The 19495-nt window shown below is 45.6% G+C and overlaps 1 protein-coding gene across 1 annotated transcript in view; it reads right to left on the bottom strand.

Moving 5' to 3' along the window:
* Positions 1–19495, bottom strand: part of LOC108796145 (zinc finger protein 583-like) — a 29176-nt gene that overhangs the window by 5218 nt on the left and 4463 nt on the right. The window contains exons 2-5 of the mRNA XM_018567570.1: positions 10113–10195; positions 7161–7287; positions 4860–4973; positions 4452–4538 (exon numbers count right to left, since the gene is read on the bottom strand). Coding sequence (XP_018423072.1) covers positions 4452–4538; positions 4860–4973; positions 7161–7287; positions 10113–10187 — 403 coding nt within the window. The 5' untranslated portion in view covers positions 10188–10195. The remainder of the gene's footprint in view (positions 1–4451; positions 4539–4859; positions 4974–7160; positions 7288–10112; positions 10196–19495) is intronic.

Raw genomic sequence — 19495 nt, 5'->3', positions numbered from 1 at the left:
TGGCCAGTGCCCAGCGGGGGGGGGGAGAGACGCCGCCCCCAGGACGAGCTGTGTCGGCCGCACGGCGCCCTTGTTGCCATGGCGCCCTGTGCGGCCGCACTGCTCGCACACCCCTAAGGCCGGCCCTGGACCCAGTAGAAGAAGTTTCCTGCGCCATACCCATGCGAAAACAAAAATTCTGAGATGCTGGTGATCCACAGGACCCAAGCCCCCAGAAAAAGAAGAATAGGTCCATTTTTTTCATAACCCGAGAGCCAGAGGGCCAGAGCCATCATCCCCCACCTCAGACATGAGTCTAGGAACATGTCTGAAGCTGAGACTGACCCGGTGCCAGATGCCTACCAGCATAGACATCAACTAGTCAGATGTCCACACCGTCCTGCTACTCAGAGGGGTACTGGAAAAAGAAAAGGAAACTGCCTCAAAGAGGTCACCCATAATCCCAAAAATCACATGCAGAATCCTGAACAAAAAATCAGGTTAGAAGACATCAGGCTCAGGCCAAATTAAACGCCAGACCCTGACATGCCAGTGATAAGTCCGTTCTAACGCAAGCCTCCAAAGGTTCAAGACCCCACTGAGTCCCTGCAAAATCTGGAGGAAGAGCCACCATGCCGAATAGGACCTGCATCGTCTCTGCAACATCAGATGACAACAACTCCCCCAAACTGAAAGACCCAAAAGTCCAGAGGGATTAACACAGGGGTGATCACCTTGAGAAACACCTAGAGAGCAGGTAAAAGTAACCCAAGATAGGGCTACCTACAACACGCGCTCATCCCTCAGGGGAGGAAAAGGCACATTTCAACAAGGAGACAACGTTGTCCCCAATCCCAAAGCAGTCCTGGGTGAGAAAGGCAAATATAGCCTGGCAGAGTCCATGAGGCACTACCAAAACAATAAACCACAAGGCGCAGAGGACTGAAAGAGGCGAATGCCCTGGCGTCAAGGCAAAAAACACGACCACACTAGAATAACTTATGGAAGTCGGTTGGCCAGAGAAAATGGAAGCACAAGCCTGGACCCGAGACGCTGCACAAAAGATGCAAGTAAACCTGCGATCCGTGCAGAGAAGGTAACAAATGAAAGGCCTGAACTGAAAATGTTGCTTCATGTTGTAAAGCGATGCGTAAACTGTTGGCGCTTTATAAATACGGTATAATAATAATAATAATAAAAGTCTGAACGTGGAAAAGTAGTCAGTAGTCTCAGGAAACTACCTTTGGTAGCCAAACTGGTTACCAAAAGGTGTTGGCTACCCATATTCACAAATGGAGCAGGCATTCACTTCCCTGAAGAGAAGGGTGCCCCTCCTGCAGAAGCTGACTACACCAAGGGCAAGGAAACCCAGAAGTACCAGAGACAGGCTGGGCACAATCTAGGAGGCCAAGGCCTGAGGAAAAATAAAAGGAACACTTCTGGGCTCTTAAAGAAGATGAGGGCTACCTGTCAGATTCCCAGGCTGCCACTCCTGTGGGAGCTCCATAGAAGGTCTTATATAGACAGGAGCTATTCGACACTCCAAGTTCTTGGTGTAGAAGGAAAATGGAGCACCCGGAGAAAACCCACACAAGCACAGGCGGAACACGCAAACACCGTGCAGAGTGTTCTAGGGTACCCAAAGCTGCAAGGCAGAAGTGGCAACCAACAAGGCACCTTGCTGCCCAGAGCAAACGCGGTAGACGCTTTGCCGCACAGCAACGTAACTAGGGCTGCAACCAACTAATCAATGAGAATAGTTGTCTACTATTCTCATTATCGATTAGTTGGTTGGATTCCCCAACTCTCTCCTCCACGCTGAGAGGACGGCACAGCAAGCAGTGGGTGTGTGCAATAGCCAGCCTGCTATTTGCTATTGCAATCTGAAATGGCCAATAGCAGGCTGGCTTTTGCACTAGACCACTACCTACTGTATTAACATTCAGCTGCCGTCTGCGGAATCTTGCCACTGGCAGCTGTCATTCTGTAGCTGAAGCTATTCAAGCACTATAACGGTGTTTTGTAAGAATCTTACAGGACAGCAACCTGAGAGATGATTGGTTCTAACAAGAGGTTTAAAAACCCCTCCCACCCCCCTCGTTCCTCAGTAGAGATTAAAGTAGAGTACCTCCACCAATGCACAAGAGAAAAAAAAACAACCATGCTAATATACACCACAAACAAGGGTGGGAAGTAGGCCTGTGGTTCTGGAAGATTCTTAGAAACACCATTACCGATAAGTCTAACTAGGATTTTCCCCAATCATCTTCCAGCACAGCAACCTAAGAGAATAACCAAGTAAACCAACAGGCCTAACATAGGGCCGAACAACAGTCTGCAGAACCTTCCTTGCTGCGACAGGACCTCCACCCTGTAGGGTTTCACAAAGGTGTCCGGAGTTGACCAAACTGCAGCTCTACAGATCTGCTCCACTAAAGGCCACACTCTCTCTGCACATGAAGTAGCCAAAGATTGGGTAGAATGTGACTTAATGGATTTAGTGACTTCTAATCCTCATTCTTATATACAAATACAATAGTTTGCCTAATCCACCTAGCAATAGTGGAACGGGAAGCCATATAGCCCATTTTTTGTCCCTCCAAATAAGACAAAACATTTACTGGGTCTTTCTAAAATTCTTGGAAACTTTCAGGTACCTAATAAGACATCTTCTGACATCTAAAGTATGAAAGAGCACCTCCCCTGATTTTTAGGGTTCTCGCAAAAACAAGGTAAAGTAAACCTCCCCTGATTTTTAGGGTTCTCGCAAAAACAAGGTAAAGTAATTTCTTGTGATCTATGAAACTTTGAAGTCACATAAGGTAGATACATAGGATCTGGTCTTAATATTACCCAAAGATAGGAATCTTTGATCGATAAGGCCTGTAGGTCTCCTACTCTTCAAGCTGAAGTTATTGCTAAAAGGAAAACCATCTTGAAAGTCAACCATTTTACTGAGGTCTCCTCTATTGGTTCAAAAGGTTCTTTAGTAAGACCTCTAAGAATCAATGACAAGTCCAACGGAGGAAAAAAAAAAATCTGTTTCTGTATTGACACTGATCTATTCGACTTGATGGACTAATGTCTTTATTCAACCTCAAATACTATGTAACTATGTATTGATGGCCACCAAAAATCACCTAATTAGTGCTTCCTCAGCTAAACTAATGTCCAGAAATACTGACCAAGCTGAAATTTGAACCTTTAGTGTACTTCCTGTTAAACCTTTATCTGCTCAGTCTTGCAGAAAATGCAGAAAAACTGGAACAGAGTGAACTAAAAAATTCCTGTCTTTACACCAGGAGGAAAAAAACTTTCCAAACTTTACTATACATCTTCCAGGCACATCCACCGTCGATGACAACACTTCATTCATAACTTCTGGGTGAGTCTCTACATTGTCACTTTGTTTCTCACACAATCCCTCTCGAGATTAATTTCTCCATTTCTCCTCCCCCTTGTTTTGGACTACATCTATACCATCCGGAAGGCACAATCAAGTACTACTGACAATAACGGCGAAAGTCATCAGCCCAAGCCCATTCACCCTCCGGCCCACTGGCGATCATACCCACCAGTTCACATTGGTTGTGGCACTTCCCCTTTCCTTTGTTTCTTCATATACACGTCGGACACCCTGGTCCGAACAAACCAGAAGGTACACACCTAATCACAGAAACTTTTGCCCCCCCCGGCAAGCGCCATAAGTTTGCACACAGAAGAAGCAGTTGCCGTCATTGCAATGCGGGCGGAAGTGAAATCACCAGAAGGGAAGAGCCCACAGCAAACATGGTTTTCATGCTGCAACCTGTGGCCTCAAAGTTATGTTCGGCCCGATAGCGAGGTGCACTCACCAGCGTGAGGGAGCACAGGAAATGTAAACAATTTGCCCATATCAGTTGCCACAAACACTCAGAGAAAAGCACAGCAGGCTGCCATTTGCGGCCCCAGTACTGCACAGCCAGACCACTTGGACTAGCACTCATGGGAAGGACACCAGGGCACACATTCCACCCTAAGATGTAAAATGCCCCTCATAGACAACCACACCGACCACCCTGGTGAAGGGATTAAACAATGTTGGAGTATCAACTCCATTATTTTATACACCTCTATGCCACCAGCAACCTAGCAGAAGGTGGGTACTCACAGCAATGAGGTCCAGCTACTGTCACCCCAGCATGGCGCTGTGCTCTCATAACAGTGTCCTGAAACACCAGAGCACAGACAGACTGTGCCACTTAAGACATGGCTGCCCATGCCCACCCCCTCCAACACATAGTGATCCCCGGAGACAGCTGGCTAAACAAGTGGTGTAGCAGCAGTGGAGAAGTGGTAACTACCCGCCACAATGCAGTGCAATGAAGTGACCCCACAACAGAAGGGGCAGCGGACCTGCAACACTGGGGGGAGGGTCACCATTTACAGCCACCATGCTCAAAGAAGGGGGAGAGGAGGGCTGACACACTTACCAATCCTCACAGGATGCGTGAAGAGTACCTCTTCCCATGACAGATTGTATCTCTGCTGGAGCAGGGACGCTGTCAGCCTAGGGGACACTGTGACAAAGGAACAAGGTCCCTTGGTCATATGTGCCCCCGTGCCTAGTGTCCTACTCCTGAAGGTGGCGATATAAACCCATCCGTAGAAGATTCAAGATCTCCACTGTGTCCTTCAATGAACGGAAGAGAAATACCCATTGATCTTGCCAAAAATGCAGTTTCCTTGTCACATAATTTTTTAATAAATTTGGCTCAACTTATTCAAGTGCTTACAGTTTGCATAGCAATAGCATCCGCCATTTGTGTCTTCAGACACCCGCCTACATTATAGTTGCCCGATTTAATACTTGTGCAGATACAACCATTAAGAATACTCACTTGTGGATGGGCCCGTTCTGCAGTTCCTTTTCTGAGAATACAAATTGCTCTTTACACATAATTCTTCTCCTTGGTGAATACGAGACATAATCTCTGGCTTTACATAAATATAACCTGTGGGAAAACAGATAGGCATTATATGTCAAATCCAATGGCAGGTTGTTCCACAAACAATGACCCATATATATCTGCAAACCGCAGTAACCTAATGCAGCCAATCTGATTACAAAATGCTGTAGTCAGATTTCAAATGTGTTTGTATGTGTATTGCATGTCCTCTTCGCACTGCTGTCCTAAATAATTACTACGTTTCAGCTGTCCTTATACAAGGGATTAGTAATCACTCCATCAAACGGCTAAAGCTTTTAGGCAAGGCCTCATTCACATCTCCTTGCAGCACTGGGGGTCTCTGGTTCAAATCCTGGCTAGGTCACTATCTGCAAGGAGTTTGCATGTTCTCCATGTGCTTGTGTGGGTTTCCTCCCACACTCCAAAGACATGCTGGTAGGTTAATTGGCTCCTGTCTAAATTGGTCGTCATATGTATGCATGTGAGAAAGGGACCTTAGATTGTAAGCTCCTATAGGGCAGAGCATTCATTTTAAATAATTGATAAATAAATAATTCCAGTGGTAAGAGTCTGTAGATTCTTGAAGCAGGAATCACAGATAGCTCTGGACAGCTGTGGACGCTCAGCCTGTGCAAAGGAATGACAGCTTGCGATCAACTCTCTCTGCAGGGAGAGGTAACATTTAGGCAGCCGGGCTGCACAGAAACGGGTAGCCTGGCTGCCTAATGTCAACAGGGAGGAAGCGGTGGGCGGGGGAGAAGGAGGAGACGGGCACTGGGAGGCGGGGGGCGGAGATGGAAGAGGTGGGGTGAAGATGGAGGAGACGGGATGGCCGATGTCTGCAACGGAGGAGGCGGGGGCAGAGACGGAGATGGAGGAGGCTCCAAATCGTGCGGTGAAGCAACGGAGGAGGCTTGTTTACCTGTGCCAGGTAGGAGGACGACTGTGCTGACAGGGCCCAGCATAGATTCTGCACAGCCCCCCTGAGATCAGACAGACTGCAGGGTCTGTGGGGGTCTCTGCAGGATCTGTGGGGGGGGGCTTTGCAGAATCCGTATGGGCTCTGCAGTCTGCAAAGCCCACCACAGATCCTGCACAGCCCCCCTGAGATTCGGCAGACTGCAGGGTCTGTGGGGGTCTCTGCAGGATCTGTGGGGAGCTTTGCAGGATCCGTACACCCCTATGGTGGGGGATCTGCTGCCTATAGGGGAAATGTAGGGGGGAGTCTAATGCCTATAGGGGGGATGAATGGGATTAAGGATGCACCGATATCAGCATTGGTATCGGTGCAGATACTGGGCATTTTCACGAGTTCTAAGGGCGATACTGGCCCTTTACATTTTTTTTATTTTTTTTTATTTTTTACAGGTTCGGTTGCAGTTAGGTTCTGTACTTGCAAGATCCAAGACCTCACAATGCCTGTTTACAGTGCTGGCTGCACATCTCCTCCTCCTTCCCGCTGCCTGCACCCACCCGCACAGCCCTGGTGAGACCTACACAGCAATGGTGAGAACCCGCAGAGTCCTGGTCAGATCACGCATAGCTTCCTGAGACCCGGGGGTGGGGGCGGGCGCAACATTTTGTTCTGCCCCGGGCGCCCATAACTCTGGTTACGCCACTGGATCCAAGTGCACCTACCTCAGAACACAGGTGGATGGCTGGGGCCACTGTTAGCCTGTCATTGCTTTGTATAATGTGAATGGCCGCAGCTGGCCGGAGCAACCTGTGATTCCTGCCACAAACATTCTGCAGACTCTTACCGCTGGAATCTGCCTTACCTAATAGTAGCTTTGGCTGTCTGATGGACTAAATACTAATGCATTGTATGAGGATAGCTCAAATGTTGGACTTATTTTGTATGGCAAAGATGTGCAATACCCCATAGAAACAAATAAGAAATTATGTCTCTCAGCTATCATCTGACTATAGAATGTCCACCCATGTTCAGAGGTATTTGCACATGGAGTGATTACCTCGGGTTAGAGACAGATGATCGCCCCTGGATGCAAACAGTTATTGCTTTGTACAGGTTGAGTGGCCACGGCTGTCCGGAGTCCCCTGTGATTCCTGTGGCAAGAATCTGCAAATTATTGCTGGAGGAAACCGCCTCTGGAGATAGATTGCCTCAAGTGAATGTGGACCAGAAAACATGCCTGGACATTTAACCTTAGCAGATTGGGCCAATATATACAGCTTGTCTTCAATAAACTAACTTTCAGTACATCATCTTACCCACTAAGGTTGGGGTCTGGTGGATTTCTGTTGGCTCATTCTTACAAGATTCTTTTTGTCTTTCTTCAAATGACTCCAGCTCTTCTACTGAGAAACGGACGGTGACATTATCAGATTTCATTGGTTTCTGTAATGAGAAGAAAAAAACAACAACAAGGAGTTAGCACATTCACAGGAACAAGCTCAGGATCACCGCCTCAGTAATAATAGAGAACCAATAGGCAATTTTTTTATTTCCAGTGTGCATACAAAAGTTACCTCTCCTGATGGGTATTCCATTGCCAGATTGCTGTGGTGTCTTTTAAATTAACTACTTTTGTTTACAGCTCCTGCTGTAGTTCTGGCCCGCTGCTAATATGAGAGCGGCAGCTCACGCTCCTGTCATTTATCTGCCCCTCCTCTCCCCTTGTCCAGTCCCAGAATGCCTTGTATTCTGAAAACACAAGAAATCCTGTAAATGGGCAAGGGGAGAGAAGGTTTGGCTGAAAGGAGAACTATTGGGAGAGTAAATGTACTCTTCCCACTAGTTTGTGACACTGCTAGTTTGCGACACTGCAGGTGTCACATGCCGGCTGTAAAGATCAAAAACAGAGCGATCACAAACCTCTGATCGCTCAGCTCATTGTCTTCTCCTTGCAGAGAGCGGTGACCGTCAGTCACCGCTCCCCACAGGAATTCCCCTGTCCCCTCTCTATTCCTCCAGAGCTCATTGGAGGGACTGACAGGGAAGGGGGTGCACTAAAGAGGCAGAGCCATCTGTCAATCAGTCAGCAAGGTGGATTTTCAGCAAATAATGTGGAATTGTTCAAGAAACTTTTGGACGATTTCTTAAGGGACCGTAATATACAGGGGTACGGGTACTCCTAGAATGAGATCCTAATAGGTTGGACTTGATGGACTAATGTCTTTATTCAACCTCAAATACTATGTAACTATATAATGAGGATCTTTCCCGACTGTAGTGCTACTCTCTGCTGTCAGCATATAGTGGCACTAACCCGCTATTTGCTGACTTTGGGTCACAGGGTATATTAGTAAATGTACTCCTGAGACCCAAAAGAGAACTATAGCCAAAAAAAAGGTTTGGCTATAGTTCACTTTTAAGAGTTACAAGTGTGAGCCGCAGCTCCTGTAGCTGCAGTGGGCCAGCACAATAGTGTAATATCTGGCATAGACAAGAGTAGTTATTGCAGCTGTGGTTATAATCCTGGTTTTACTTACTAAAAAATGTTAATTCCTTGTTCTTGTGAAAACCCTAACCTCTGCACCACCTCTTATATCATCATTTATTAATTGAAGTGCAGACACAGGAAGGGAAGGGGAAATACTGCAAACATTTATCATTAAGTATATGTATAGGCAAACCTTTTCTTTTTAGTTTTGGGTAGAGTAGGAAAGGATTAGAACATTAGAACCCACCTCTCATTTTATTGTCATCTATGCCCCTGCCGGGGACATTATTCTCATTGTCAACGAGACAGAATGTATTAAGAAGTCCCCCAAAAATTACAGTTTTCACCAGAACAGGGGAGGGAAATCTTTCTTACACAAAAGGTGTATTGAAAGGAACAACAAGAAATACAAAACGAGTGGAAGCTGTACAATAAAAATACATGCAGAATAATAACCCAACAGGGTAATAAATAAACCAATATAAAGTGAGTAGAGCCGGAGCATGGTTGTGCCGTGTACCAAGTCCCATAGTAATCTGTAAGAGTCAATGTAATACGGATAGGAGACCTAAGGAGTACAGCATGCATAGCACTCAGAGACTGCATACTGTACAAGACAATGCAAATTATAAACGGAGATCCAGCTTCCCAGAAACGGGTTGGGCAGGAAGAGGATCCAATAGATCTAACAAATTGGTCAGCAAAGGGTAGAATAAGAAAAGGAGGGAAGCCACATAGAAAGGTAGGGAAGGAAAGGAAAAAGGGTAATAGAGAGAGGAAAAAAAAAAAAAAAAAAAGGAGAGGAGAGGGGAAATCTTGCAATGAGAAGACATGTTCCAGTGACAACCTATGCCTATGAAAAGTATTCCCTTGATGCTGCAATTGAGTTGAGTTTTCCATTCAATTCCTGTTGCATTGGTGGGACTGGAAGTTAAAAGAAATCTTCAACACACAAATGCACTTTACAATTAGAGAGCACAAAAGCGCAATACGAATGTAAAAGGACTACATTTTAATGAAGTCCTTTTACACAAATAAAAATGCATATTAACATAAAAGTAAAGATTAAATGATATATATGAACAAGGTCCAATAGTCCAAGGCTCTGATCTAAGTTGTAAATTTACAGTCAGCGTTTGAGCTGTGTTGAGGCTACTATTTAAAATTACTGGAAGTCACATGACCCTTGAATATTTAAATGCTGAGTTTACTTTTCTAACCATATTTACGGTGCAACATGGTTACATCACCAACTCCTCCCTCCACACCTACTTACTGAATTACAGAGTTCTTCTCGCGGCAGATGCATTCACAGGATCGGAGAATGGACAGACTACAAGTCCTATCTGCCACAGCGGTAGTTCTCAATGGAGTATAAGTGTGGTGACATCATTGTACTTGTAGTCCATTCATTCTTCCTCCAGACCCTTAACAGAAAAAATTACATTTTTTATTTTATTAATGTGTGTGCATTTATTTTTTTAAACAAAGCTGGACTTTGTCTTTAAAGCATTACAATAAGACCTGTAAACCCAACATTGTTGCCTGCTGAACTGTGTGAAGTCTATCAGAGAAGTAAATCAGGTTCTACTTTTGTACATTCTTTTTATTACACCATCTTCTATAGCTGCTCATGTGTATAACGCAGGGGTGGGATCCTAATTACATTTTTATTATTACCTTTAGAGAATTCATGAATCGGAAGCAACACAGAAAGGTTTCCTGTGTAAATGCACAAAAGGGACACAGGAACAACCCCATAAGAACCAGTATCACTTACCTGTAGGGATGTAGTGTTGGTGTCTTCTTCATCCATAGAATGGCTGCTTTCAGCATCTGTCTCACACTGAGCCATTTGAAAGGCTGGTTGAAAGAAAGCAAGCATTTGGGGAAAAATAAATTATAAAAATAGTTATATTACAACTATAATGACTTTATAAAAACAAAAACACCTAAAACCGATTATACAGCCAGTGGTGGTTATAGCAGTGGTTTTCAACTTAGAAAGTAGGGGGCGTCAAACGTGGAATCACCAGGGGGCGCACATAAATGTTCAATATATGAAATACTAGATAGGACTGGACTGGAGATATACTCGAGGAAATGATGGTCAGATACCAAAGAACATGCTACAAGTCTGGAGACATGCTGTACAATTGGGACATGTTACATGCAGGTAGTAGAGATCAATGTTAATACCCCTTTATAAGTCAATGCTCCCACTACCACTACAGATTGCTGGGCTCCAAGGACTTGGGATGCAAGTTTGACACCAGAGAATTAATAACACAGTGTCGAAAAAGATACGTTTTACGGTTATAATGTTACAAACTACATACTACGTATACTCTGATTTGTTTCCAATGCAGCATCCATGTCTTATAATTTATCAATGTCTTGTACAGTATAATACACCTACAGTATACATGACTGGAAGAGCTGCAATACTAACTTTCTACATACTGCAAGAGGCATTGCAGACTAACCAAAATCACAAGTCCCTTTACCCGGGAAAGGCAATGCGGGTGCTGGTACGAGTACAGGTCATATTATGCCATGTATAAAATGCTAGAAATTCTGCAACCCAAACCTAAAATCCTTTATAACATTTCTAATATCGCATGCAAAACAAACAAACAGACAGCGCATTGTCCTCGTGTAATACAGTTTATTGATCAATGAACATACAAGCTGACATAAAATATTACTCACATGGTAATCACTGAATGAATGATACATGGCAGACCCCACACAAAGCTGCCTTGCTAGCTGACGCATTTCGCGGAATATACCCCCTTCCCGCTCTGCAAGGGTTAAGTGCTCGTTTTAGCCTAGGGTCAAAATATACTCACCTGAACCTCCAAACCGGCTTGCTGTGACCGCCCTTCCTCCAGCTTGTCTCCTCCTCCGCAGCAACGATGATATGTCCCTCGGTATCCTCACTTCCAATACACTGTATTGGGCGTGATAACTTGAGGATCCTTAGACCGCTGCAGCGAAGGGGGAAAGAGGCTCCAGGGACTGGTCTAAAAGCCGGCCGGCTCAGAGGATAAGGCGAGTATAACTCTTTTTTTACCCTAGGCAAAACGAGCACTTAACCCTTGGAATGTAAAAAATGGCTACTTGTTTTTCCACAATAATTTACATGTTGAGGGCATGGAGCCAAAAACAAAGCAGCACTGCTTACTTCCTGACTACTTTCTCATAAGCTAATGTTTATCTAGTGCAGGCTTAAAAATGACTTGAGGCAGGCTACACATTTACCATTCTCATAGGCTTGGTCAGAAAAGCACATTTTTGTATATGTAGACAACAGTCAATGCATTCTGTGTTCGTTTGACGTAGACAACAGCTTTGTAAAGTGCCAATCAGCAATGATGAGTACACCAGTTGTTTTTGTACAATGGTTATTGCAGGTTGGGAGCTAGGGAGGATGTCTTGCACTCATACTTGCAGACCAAAACGTATTCCCTAAGTTGTAGGCTTTCACTGAATGCATGTAAAGTCCCCATGTCCCAAAAAAAAATACCACAAAACTATCCTATTGGTCCATTACTATGTTGGGCTGCCACAATAGGGCAGTGCCGGAGGCAGGACAGGTCAAGCAAGTTCCGAAACTACCATTCGGTGCCAGAGCTTTGTCCTTCTGAAAAGTCCAAGACTTGGATACTACTACAGGTATGTGCCGGCAATTTACACTTGACAGAAGTTTTTTTCTTTTTGCCACAGAAATTATTTAAAGTCCATCCCTGGGAAAACAAAAAAGTACCCTCTCAGTCGGGCTACCACTGCACTGCAAGGGTTAATTGCTCATTTTGTTTTATCTAGGGGACTGGAGTAAAGTAGATTTACTTACCTGATCCTCACTCCCACCAGCTCCCTCAGGGCCACTACTCATCTTCCCTGGGCTCCATTGGTCTAAGGACCACTTATATAACATCTAATGCAGGTTTCCATAGACATGTGCTAGGGCCGGTGCACACCTAGGCGTGCACGATTCGGCACGGATTGCCGCGCGGTCAGGAGTCGCCCAAGTGTGCATCAATCGCTCTCTGGGTGTCATTATTTTCCAATGGCACCCGTCGCGCCGGGCGGATGACACGGTTTCCCAATTCCGCCCGTGCGTCCAAACACTATCGCGGCTGAACAGCTGCGCGTCGTGTATTGCAGAAAAAAAAGATACAAGTACCTTTTTTCTGCGCTACACAACGCGTGGCTGTTTTAGCCCGGTGCGACAGGGGGGCCGTTGGAAAATAATGGTACCCACATCGCGATCGGTGCACACTTGGGCAACTCCTGACCGCGCGGCAATCCGTGCCGAATCGTGCACGCCTAGGTGTGCACCGGCCCTAGCACATGTCGGCAATCCGCGAGAAGTCGTGCATGATTGCTGCGCGGTGGGGTGTCGTCTAGGTGTACACCGGCCCTTAGATGCGAGGATGCCAAGAGACATTCCAACAGCCCCAACCGAGGGGAAGAAAAGGACAGCGCTAACTGCCACGGGAGCAGAGATCAGCTAAGTAAATCTGCTTTATTTTATCCCCTTGATTAAAATGAGCCCTTGACCCTTGCAGTGTGGGGGTAACCCCCTGCAGGGGTACACTTTTGTTTGGCCGAGGATGGGCTTTAAGCAAACCAAAATGAAATAGGTTCTTTCTGGCTACTGGACTTCAAATTGGATTTCTATTGCTTAGATCTCCTATTGTTTCCTGTCTTGGTGACTGCCTGCCACTAGGACAAAAAGTAAAAGGACGCTGTATGAAACACTGCACTAAAAATCTGAAGAGTGGAGTATGACTATTCAGTATGCACAGAAAGTTAAAACCACAAATAGTAATTAAAAATTGCGCTCACAATACTCCAACCATATTGCCACCAGCCTCAAACTAGTATGTCAAAATAGACCAACCACCAACTAGGGTGCTTTAAAAGAGCCATATGCTGGAGGGAGCCTGGTCATTCAAAGTATACTTGAGCCCTTAATATGGTATTATAGCACTTAATAAGTATGACTTTGGCTTAAAGGAGAACTATGGGGTTAAGGCTTTTTTCCATAGTTCTCCTTAGGGTAACGGGAGGACACAAACTAGCGTCCTCCCGTCACCCTAAGCTCAGTATACCGCGAGCTACAGCTCGCGATATACTAAGACGCCACAGTATACCGCGAGACTCCGCAGCTGAAGCGGATACCGACAATTATGTCTGGAGCTGCGTGAGTGACAGCTGGCTCTGCCTATCTAGAGGCAGAGCCAGCTGTAGCCGCCCCCTCCCCATCCGATCCGCCAGTCAGCGCTGGCGGATCGGAGCGCGGAGGGGGGAATCCAGCCCCTCCCCTGTCACCGCAGAGAGCTGCGAAAGGATCGAGAGGTGAGCGAAATGCCGGTATGTGTTCGCTCACCTTCCGATCTACTGAGCCGACCTGTGACAGTCTCATTGTCACAGATCGGCTAGAACTATGAGGTGAGTGAAAAGCACTCACCTTATAGTTCTCCTTTAATAGCACTTTAGACTTTACCTTTTAAGTGACATTGTATACATATTCCACTGAAACAAGGCCTCAGGCACCTGGAACTGGGGCCACATTCAGAGTGCAGATGACGGGAAGGGTTGGGGGGGTCCACATAGAACTCTCAAGGGGTTGAGGGATAGTTGCCTTCCCTGCCATACAGGGAGAGAACTTCGCCAAAGATGACCAGAGGTAGAACAAATCCAAGGTGGCTCAAATGGACAACCTTGCTTCAGAATAAAACTGCATGCACAATTCTTTGCAATCGCACTGAACTGGAATGCACAGCATTGCAGTAACGCACGTTCCAATGTGGAAAACCACACCTTTGGTGTGCCATTGAAATGAATGGTTTTCGGGGTCCCCGCTCCTCTAGCGGACCCAAAACCACGGAACATGAGCTCACCATAGAGCAGACGAAAAACTGAGGTTTTTCGTCTGCTCTGTGTTATCACTGAGACAGGGTGCGCTGTGATCACCTGTCTCAGCTGTCAGGAACTACACAGAACATCAGTTCTGTGTTGGAGGGCAGGTTCCATAAAAAGAACCTGTCACCTCCAAACTATCACTTAGAGGATTTTAAATCCCTATGTGATGGGAATAAAATTAGGTGGTGGGGGGCGGGGGGGAGAATAATACAAATTTTAAAAAAGTTATGAAAAAGTACCAAATAATAATATTTTTAAAAAAGTGACAATGTAAAAAAAAACAAAAAAACCCCGCTGCCCCCGCCATCTGCATGCAAATAAACGCACGCATAGGACATTGTGTGTGTGCGTTGAGTGCTGCCGCCATTTCACTGTGCCGTATTGTGGTAGCGAGGCAGCAGAACTCTCCCACACGCACAATGTGCATTAAAGGGCAAGTTCACTTTCCCAGGTAATATGGGAAAATGGATTTACCCGATCAAATCTGGCCCCCGTCTCTCCCAAAACCCCCCACCCCCGGCTATACTTACCTTTCGGCAAACAGTCCTTACCCTCCGCCGGTACAGGTGTACTGTCCTTACCCCGTACTGTCCAGCGCAGTCCTGCCCTATGCATTTTGAATTTCGCTCGCAAATTGCAAGCACTCATTGGTCAGCGTGGTCTGGGGACCACGCTGACCACTGAGAAGCGCTATTTAGCACAGACCAATACAGTTTTGATTAGGGATGCACAGATACAGAGTATTTGGGCAAGTACTTGTACTCGCCCAAATGCTCGATATCTTCTCCAATACCTGAACTTCTGGTCAGAGGAAGACTTCCTCTGACCGGCAGTGCCGGAGGGGAACATGGAGCCAGCTTCCCGTGCAATCAGGAAGCGGGTCAGCGACTAATGACCCGTCTCCCAGTTTCCTGATTGGCCAGGAAGCCAGCTCCTTGCTGATTGGCTGGGAAGCCAGCTTCCCAGCCAATCAGCATCGAGCCGGCTTCCTGGCCAATCAGGTCATTACTCGCCGCCCGGTTTTCTGATTGGCCAGGAAGCTGGCTCGATGCTGATTGGCCGGGAAACCGGCTTCCAAGCCATTCACAATCAAGCCGGCCAAACATGGAGTCGGCTTCCCTGGCAGTCAGGAAGCCGGGTAGCATCTCATTACCCGCTGCCCGGCTTCCTGATTGCCCGGAAGCCTGCTCCATGCAAACGGAAGCACCGATACTCGGTGAGTACCGAAAGCAAAATATCGCTACTCTATACCCAAAAACCGGTGTTGGTGCATCCCTAGTTTTAATTAAAAAAAATTTTTTTGTATTGGGACAAGTAGATTGTTATGAAGGACAAGTAGATTTGGCCCCCACTTTAGCCCTTGGACAAGTAGTTTTTTCAAAAATGTCCACACCCCTGTGGCAACCCAAACACACCTCCAACTCACAGTTCAATCGCCTGCACCGGAAAGCGCAGTACCGCAACATTGAAGTGCAACTTGGGTCACAATTTAATGACCGAGGACAAATGTGGGTCCCGAGGTTACACAGGTTGAGAACCACTGGTCTAAACAGATCCCTGATATTTCCCTTTTGAAATAAAAGAGATTGAGGACACAATCTGCAGGCCCATCACTCAATGAACAGGAGGGCATTTTGTTCATTCATAAATCGTGGAGATAGAAAACAGATACTATGTCCACAATCATGAATGAACAGGAAGTGATGTAGAGCACTTCCTGTTCATTCATAATTGGGGACACAGTATCTGAATACTATGTCCTCACTTATTTACAAACATCGTAGTGATCAGTACTAATCACTCTGTGTTTGTTCTTCACAGGGAAGTATCGGTAAATATATTTCACATATTTGCTGGTTGTCCCGCAGCTCTCCTCCCTTCCTGGCCTCTTGACAGCTTTTTCCTTCCGCTGGGTGGCAACAAGATATGCTGAGTGGAACGTTTATACATCAGCCCCTTTTGTTCTGTCTGACGACCTCTCAAAGTGAGCAAAAATATCCCAAATTGTTATAAAGACAACAATTGAAAATTGACAGAGTAATTCTTCCCATTCTTTGTACAGAGCTAAGCACTTTTAGAGTTGCACTTTTGCTTTAGCTATAATCCACATTTAAGACCTGAAAATTACTTAAAACCCCCAAATGTTATACATTTCCTGAAAGCACAGACCCTGTAGAATAAAGTGTTGGCAGTTGCACATTTTTATTAGTACAATTCTTTATTAAACCCAGCATTTCAGTAAAAATTAAACTTAATTTTAGTGCCCAGAAACACAATATAATTACCATTTTTTAAACAATATAAAAAGATGAGGTTAGGCCAAGTAAATAGATACCCAACATGCCAAGCTTAAAAATGTGTGCGCCCGTGAAATGGCAACTGGCATTACCCTGAGAAATGTACCTATTGTATGGAATTCCTCCAAAGAAATTGCAGTGCAATTTTGGATATGTGAGGATGCCTCCTGTGCCTACAGCCTCATAGCTGTATAGCTGCAGTATGAGATCTAAGGCACTGTTGCCTCTGACTGCTAGTCTCAGGGGATTTGGAATAAGATTTGGTGATGTCACTACAGTGCTGCTCACTGTTCCCCTTGCTGGAGGAAGCAAAACCCTGCCCTACCAAGATGATCACCGACACAGTGAAAAACAAGGCACGGCAAGTCTGTTATGGGGGAAGGATCAGTTGCAGACAGATCACAGGCTACATTGGTGACTAGACCTTTCTAGTGCTGCAACAACTAATCGACATAATCGATTATTGAAAAAGTTGTCAACTTTTTCAATCATCGATTAATCGGCTTCCGATTGGTTGGCCCTGTTCACGGCTCCACACACGCTGCGCGCCGCACCTCCTCCCCACCTCACGCTCGCTGCTGCCAGACCCACCCGGCCGCATCCACGCTCCACACGCTGCACCTCCTCCCCGCCTCACGCTCACCGTCCGCATCCACGATCGGCACAGGGACGCGGGGAGAAGTAACGAGGAGCAGGTGTGGGGGGATGACAGCCGCCGATAGACAGGCCCGATCTCAGAAACAAGTTGCTGGAAGACTGCTCAGGTAAGCCTGCACTCCCCCCCACCCCCCTCACATGGTGCTCTATAATGTATTGCTGGGATAGTGGGATTAGTATTCCTCTATAGCTGATGGTACATTCTGCTGTACTGTATATTATACAGAGCAATGTACCATCAGCTATAGAGGAATACTAATCCCAGCATTACATTATATACTGTATGTGTAAATGTATTGCTGGGATTTGTTGTATTCCTCTATAGCTGGTGGTATTCTGCATTGCGCTGTATAGAGGTCTACAAATCCCAGCAATAATACATTATACAGCGCAATGCAGAATACCACCAGCTATAGAGGACTACAAAACCCAGCAATAGTACATAATAGCTGGCGGCATTCTGCATTGTGCTGTATAATGTACTATTGCTGGGTTTTGTAGTCCTCTATAGCCGGTGCCATTCTGCATTCATTGCTGTATAATTTTACACCGCTTCACGCTTGCTCCTGTGATGGACTGCAATCTCAATACACACTAGTAGTCCCATCACTGGAGCCATTTTTTAACATTTATTTTATTTTTTTATCCGATTAATCGAACTTAATAATCGGCTAACTAATCGATTTTGAAAATAATCTTTAGCTGCAGCTCTAGACCTTTCGCTCTGCCTGTCATTTTTGAGCAGTTTCCAAAGTGCATTTCCCCTCTAAACCTGCATTCACACCCGAGAGACATGAAATATGCACATTTTCAGGGCATTTGTGCACATATTTACGTACATACATAAAGTCGCGCGCTTCTGCAAACAGACACATTGATGTGAATGGGTAAACTCAAGTAAAAAAGCAGCAAACACACATTTTTGAGCATTTCCATTGAAGTCTATGGGGCCAAGAAGTGCAGAATCTGCCAAAAAGAAGCTCATTCACTTTTTTCAAGCAACAGGCGTTTTGCTTCAAGTTACAAAACACTTAGATGTGAACATGGCCATCGAAATTAATGGGGTGTTTTTTTTTCTAAGCAGAAAAAGCACTACAAAATGCTCAGTGTAAATGAGGGCTAAGGCAGGGGTGGGCAAATTAATTTGGAATCCGGGAGCCACTGACAACTAGCCCTGGTTTAAGGGCCTGTGTCAACGGGCTTTCGTTTGCATTCCTGTGCAAGTCATTGGGAATGCAAAAACTGCTTGAAGCAAATCATATGAACCTGTCAATGAATTCTGAATGATCTCACAAGCGTCTCAAACCAATTCCGTCAACACAAGCCCAAAGCCTGTCGACACAGGCCCAAAGACAATCATACATAAAACATTATATGCTTTTACATTAAAAGCAAGTAAAAATCTCTTAGATATAAAATACCGTATTTTTCGCTCCATAATACGCACCTTTTTCCCCCCAAAAGCGGGCATAAATGTATGTGCGTCTTATGGAGCGAATGTGTGAGTGCTGGGGCGGGTGGCTGACAACGTACCCAGGGGTGTGGAATTCCTATTGCCCTACGCCCGGGACATGTCGGTTTTTTTTGTACATTTAGCCCTGCTCTGGACAAGCAGAGCTAACTGTATAGTGTGGAGTCGCCGCTCGGTTTCATACAAGATCCTGTCCGCCCTCCCCTGCTGCGGTTTCAGGTGCGCCTTATGGAGTGAAAAATACGGTACTTATACTGCTGGAGTCTACCAAACAGAAATGCAGAGAGCAACACTGATATAAACAATAATTAACAATACAATATATTCAGGGCTTGAAAAATCCACTTGTTCTGTGACGAGAGGACGCCGGAGCCTGACGAGTAGCTTCCCGGCTGGCCGTTGTAAATAAACGGCCGGCCGGGAGCTTTACATTCAAGTGATCGGGCGTCTCTAGAGACGCCCGATCACTGGTATTAGCTGCGGGTTTACCCCTCCACTGACCAGGACCATTAATCACTGATAACACTAAACTGATGAGCAGTAAAAGCGTCGCCTATGTAAAATTTTTGGTGTGGTCGTTTTTTGCAATTTTGCGGGCACGCACAATTTTAAGGCTTGGCGTGTTTGGTGTCTATTTACCCGACGTAACCCCGTCTTTTATATTTTGCCAAAAATATGGGTGAGAATAAATGTTTTTTTTAACATAACGTAGAGAAAAAAAAATTTCCCCAAAAAAAATTTACGGTACTTTTTTTATTATATAGTAAAGAATACCCCCCCCCCCCCCCCACCACGCGTTTATCA

This window comes from Nanorana parkeri, unplaced genomic scaffold (genome assembly GCF_000935625.1).
Source record: "Nanorana parkeri isolate BGI_ZX_2015 unplaced genomic scaffold, ASM93562v1 scaffold1066, whole genome shotgun sequence".
Taxonomy (NCBI): domain Eukaryota; kingdom Metazoa; phylum Chordata; class Amphibia; order Anura; family Dicroglossidae; genus Nanorana; species Nanorana parkeri.
The sequence above is the reverse complement of the archived record's forward strand: the minus strand, read 5'-3'. Positions and strand labels throughout refer to the sequence as shown.